At 34.5% G+C, this 5,000-nt stretch overlaps 1 protein-coding gene across 1 annotated transcript in view; it reads left to right on the top strand.

Annotated features, from left to right (window-relative positions):
- Positions 1-2,930, top strand: part of GlnRS (Glutaminyl-tRNA synthetase) — an 11,834-nt gene extending 8,904 nt beyond the window's left edge. Inside the window, exons 10-13 of the mRNA XM_027379633.2 lie at positions 373-544; positions 741-903; positions 1,357-1,577; positions 1,710-2,930. Of these exons, the coding sequence (XP_027235434.2) occupies positions 373-544; positions 741-903; positions 1,357-1,577; positions 1,710-1,950 (797 nt within the window). The 3' untranslated portion in view covers positions 1,951-2,930. The remainder of the gene's footprint in view (positions 1-372; positions 545-740; positions 904-1,356; positions 1,578-1,709) is intronic.
- The last annotated feature ends 2,070 nt before the right edge of the window (positions 2,931-5,000 follow it).

Genomic DNA, 5,000 nt, shown 5'->3' on the forward strand with positions numbered 1-5,000 from the left:
TAGATAGATAGATAGATATAATAGATTACACAATTATAGAATTGAACATAAAAATCTGTAAACATTTCTTTAATGGGATCTTTTTTCCTTCTCGTTTTTAGTTCTCTTGGAGCAGCAACTTCTGCTCTTCAACTTTGTATTTTGAAAATTGGGTCACAAGTTTTTAAATTGACAACCAAAATAAGTTTTAAAGGGGGTTGAAATTAGAAGTTACCTCATACCTTGATTAGGGTGCAGTTTTGAGCTGTGAGACAGGTGAGGTTTATTTTCTTTGGAGAAAAAAAAATATTTAGTACCAAATTGGTTCTAGTACAAGTGGTTTGTTTCTTCATGCAGACTAATATTAATCTTGTTATCAATTTTTATTTTCAGATTGGGATGATCCTCGACTTTTTACCCTAACAGCATTACGTAGAAGAGGTTTTCCATCAGAGGCTATAAATAATTTCTGTGCTTCTCTGGGTCTAACTGGTGCTCAAATCTCCATCCATCCTGATGCATTAGAAGCACATGTTCGAGATGTACTAAATGTGACTGCACATAGGTAATTTTAGTTGTGTATGTTTTATGTATTAGAAATTGTGGTTTTGATAAGAGATTGTGAATCCTAATATGAATTTCTATTCAATGATACACAGATTTGTTGCTGTAATTGAAAACTAATTGTAGAATTTGAGATGGCATACAAATTTAGGTCCTTAGTATGCTGTATTAAGCCCTTTATGATATTATTCTTTCAGAGCTATGGTTGTTCTTGAACCCCTGAAGGTGGTGATAACCAACTTCCCCAGTGAAGCAGCTGTCACTGTAAGCGTACCGAATATCCCTGGCAGTGACGACAAAGGAACACACAATGTGGTCTTTGATAGAGAGATGTGGATTGAGAGATCAGACTTCCGTGAGGTAATGTTTTGAATCATAAGCCTGAAATAAACTATTTGGATCCGGGCCTTAGACTTACTTGAGTGGAGAGATTTATCAGTGTGTAGCTTGTGGGCCCAGCTTACAGAAACATTCATGTGTGGTGTCAAGACTCTCTTTACAATTTTACTGTCTTTTTTTTTTTTTTTTTTTTTTTTTTTTTTTTTTTTTTTTTTTTTTTTTTTTCTCCTAAGGTCTATATTGATATGCTGTCTCCAGATGGATTAAACTGTTTTCCTTGCATAGGTTCAGTATTATCTCTAGATAGTTTACAACTATATATATATATATATATATATATATATATATATATATATATATATATATATATGTATATATATATATATATATGTATATAAAAATATAAAGAATGATAATAATAGAATGAATAAATAATGTGTATGATATATCAGGTCCTGGAATTTGACATTGCAGGAAGAAGAAAAAGGATATCGAAGATTAACTCCACAACAGAGTGTAGGCCTTCGTCATTGCGGATATGTTATTAAAGTCCAGGAAGTTGTAAAAGATTCTTCAGGGAAAGTGGATCATCTTAAAGTACTCTGTGAACCTGCTACAGAGAGCAATAAACCCAAGGCTTTCATCCACTGGGTAGCACAACCTATCAAATGTGAAATCAGGAATTATGAGAGATTGTAAGTGTGTTTTCTTCTTCTCATCTTAATGGTATATAAAATGGGTGTGACATTTTTGCCATTCTGATATTACAAACAACTTTCATGTTTTTTTTGTTTATTTATTACATTTTTTCTTGCCCTATTTCTCAGATTCAAGCACGAGTGTCCAGAAGACCCAGCAGTTGTTCCTGGAGGTTTTCTTACAGATGTCAATCCCAATTCATTATCCATATCCCTTGGCATGGCAGACATTTCTGTGAAGAATGCTAAAGTATACACTAAATTCCAGTTTGAACGTACTGGCTTCTACTCAGTAGATCCTGATTCAAGCCCTGACTTCTTGGTTTTCAATAAGACTGTTGGGTTGAAAGAAGATAAGGGGAAAAATTAAAAATTAGGGTAAAATGATAAATTGTGTAAGGCCTGGCTGAAAAAAAAGTTTTTATACAAAAAATATTAGTTTTATGAGGTTCAGGGTAATCAGCCAGATGTTAGAACTGTTTTTAATGAGGTGCCTTTTTATGGTCTAAGTAGAAAGGTAATGCCTTGAAACAAATCTTATTTTCATGTCAGTAGGTGGGTAGGAATCAAAATTAGTGATAAATGAGGCCAGACTGATTAGTTTTTTTGTTTTTCTTTATGGAAGATAATTTGACATACAAAAAAAATTATTCAGGGTTATAAAACTTAACCAACAGTCCATGGTGACAGTTTTATATTGAAAGTTATGTACCCCTTGTGAGTCATGCCATTAATGTTAAAAATAACAAGTCATCTGTTTGAATTTATTTTCATGTTGATTAATGGATGAAATATGTAATTTTAAAAAGATAATCCTGATCAGTGTAGTTCTTGTTTATATATCAGTTTATAATTTATTTCAATATGGTAAATATTAAATTGGTGATTTAGTGAAAGTTAGGGTATAGTTAAGTTCAAGATATGATGAACACTTGGTAGTACTACATTTTCTGTGATATTTCTGAAGTATTCAGCTAACTTATGTATCCATAATAAGTAACTAGTTAGCTTATTAGCAATTACAGTTCTATTTATTCACATAGACTGTAATTTTGACATTGCAAACAAATGACACGGAAGTGATGTAGTATCGAGTGTTGTAATCTTAAACATTGACTATACATGACATCATGATTGTTTTCAGTTGAAGTGTCTTGTTTATACAAATTCATATATTAATGTCTTTTTATTTGCAGTAAGTAACAAAATTTCCAGATTTAATTAACCCAATTATTAATATATAGACATTGACATGGTCATTCTGAAGTCGGTATTGGCTGTAATGCAAATGTGTGTCAAAAGCATAACTGTTCATATGTTTTTTACCCTTAAAGTAAATCATCAAGAGTTGCTAAGATGTTTCATTTGTTATCAAACCTTAGAGTTTATATTTTGTTAATAGCATCTTTTAAAAAATGCAGAAAACCTTCAAAAGAGCATATTCAAGAAGCAAGATTATCTGAAAGATCTGGCAGTATATGCCTTTTAATAACTATATTTAAAAATAGATGACCCTGTATACTTTTTTGCAACCCCCAAACAAGTAAAATCTATCAAGTAATTAGTTAGTTATGAGTCCAGCGCATTTTCTTTTTAAGGCCCAGTAAAAAGGTGGTTAGTTTATGGTGTTCACTTCTAGATGAATACTTTTTCTCATTTCATTTCTCAGCTTGTAAGATAAACATGATTTTTTCTATATTTATTCCAGGGTTTGTTGTCATTGCTGAATTGTTGGATTATTAAATAATAAAATAAAATTAGTCTTCATTTGCCTTTGATATATCAGTGATATATTTAGAGAAATTTAGATCCTGTGTATGCTCTTGGCTATTTTATCAAAAGACGATATATAAATATAGCATTGCTGATGAATCTTTTGACTTACATTTCTCTATGAAGATCAATTACAAGACCACCTATGAAATAACCAAAGTAGTCATTTGACACTTTTGCCACAAGAATAGTGGAAAACATTTAGATGTGAAGTTTAGAATTGTGCTGTACAACCTGAAATGATAGTTTGGTATGGGATGTTAGAATACCTGGGGCCTTAATAACCTTAACGTTGATAAAATAATTGAGGTCGTCCTCCATATCCAAAATGCCCTCATCTCGGATCCTCTTCCAAGTAGCTACTGAATTAGGTGCCTTATCTCAGTAGCAGTTCTCAACTTTACCTCACTTCTTTTCCACAAAGTCCGCCAAAGAGCGTTCTCGTTCTCCCATCTCCCTGTCATCTACAGAGTCTTGTAATGCCAGTTTTTCTTCTGAATCCATATTATTCTTTACAGTTTTTACCCGCAAAGTCTCAAGCGGCATACATTACTACATCTTACATCTCCCATGTATTTCCTTACCCTTCCTATCCCCCATCCCATATCCGTTATTGCCTAGGGAGGGGCGCTCAGGAGACGGAGATTGGGACCCAATGCTGGAGATCACCCCTGCTTCGGGCCTCAACCCTCACAGACTAATATTGCACGGTCATTTCTTCTTCCCCTTTCCGTTTCGCTGTCTTCTCCAACCCCATCGTCTATCCACTTCGTATGGTGCAACAGCCTTATTGAAAGGGTGAAAGGCTGACTGTGCTTATCATGAACGGTCAAGGGGAACTATGGGCAAGGTATTCCCCAGTTTAGTTGTCTTGCCTTAACCTCACACCTGAGGGGTGAACTGTTTCCCTATAATACTCCAGACTCACCATGGCTAGTAATTATTTTGCATCTTTTATAGAGGCACTGAGGCTTGTCCCTTTATCAACTTACCACACATTTAAATTCTTCCGATTCCCCGTCCCCTGAAGATTCCCCGTCCCCTGAATCTCCTTTGACCGCGAATCTGAACATCAACTACCCGTTCCTCAGTGCCTAATATCACCTCAGTACAACCCAGGTCATTACATTACATTCCTCCTCTCCCACTATCCTCTAGTTCACCTTTACCCCACAACATTCTTCATCTAAAACCCCCTTCTCTCTTAATATACGTCCACGCCCTTCTACTACCCTACTTCTACAAACCCTTTGAATATACTATTTGCTTTTTTTTTTTTTTATTCCCAGCCAAAGGGAATGATTTTTGTGATCCTCTCTACAGCACGCGCGCGCGTGTATGCATTAGTACATGTCATTATCACATCTTAAATTGCATTTTCTCATGTAAAATCTGTATACATCAGTACACAACAGTAATAAAAAAATGTCTAGCTCAATTTTCCTTGTCTTTGTGTCTCATAATTTTCTCGAGTAAACACGAGAACACTAAAGTGTAGACATTTAAACACCCATAAACAGCCGTTGACTCACACCGCATATTGATATACACATACACACACAGGTGTGCATGACTCTTCAAGAGAGACATTTTGTCTCATATCCCATTCGTGAAAGTAGACAAGCAGTTATAACAAATCTCTAACAA

This window comes from Penaeus vannamei, unplaced genomic scaffold (genome assembly GCF_042767895.1).
Source record: "Penaeus vannamei isolate JL-2024 unplaced genomic scaffold, ASM4276789v1 unanchor495, whole genome shotgun sequence".
NCBI classification, from domain to species: Eukaryota; Metazoa; Arthropoda; class Malacostraca; order Decapoda; family Penaeidae; genus Penaeus; species Penaeus vannamei.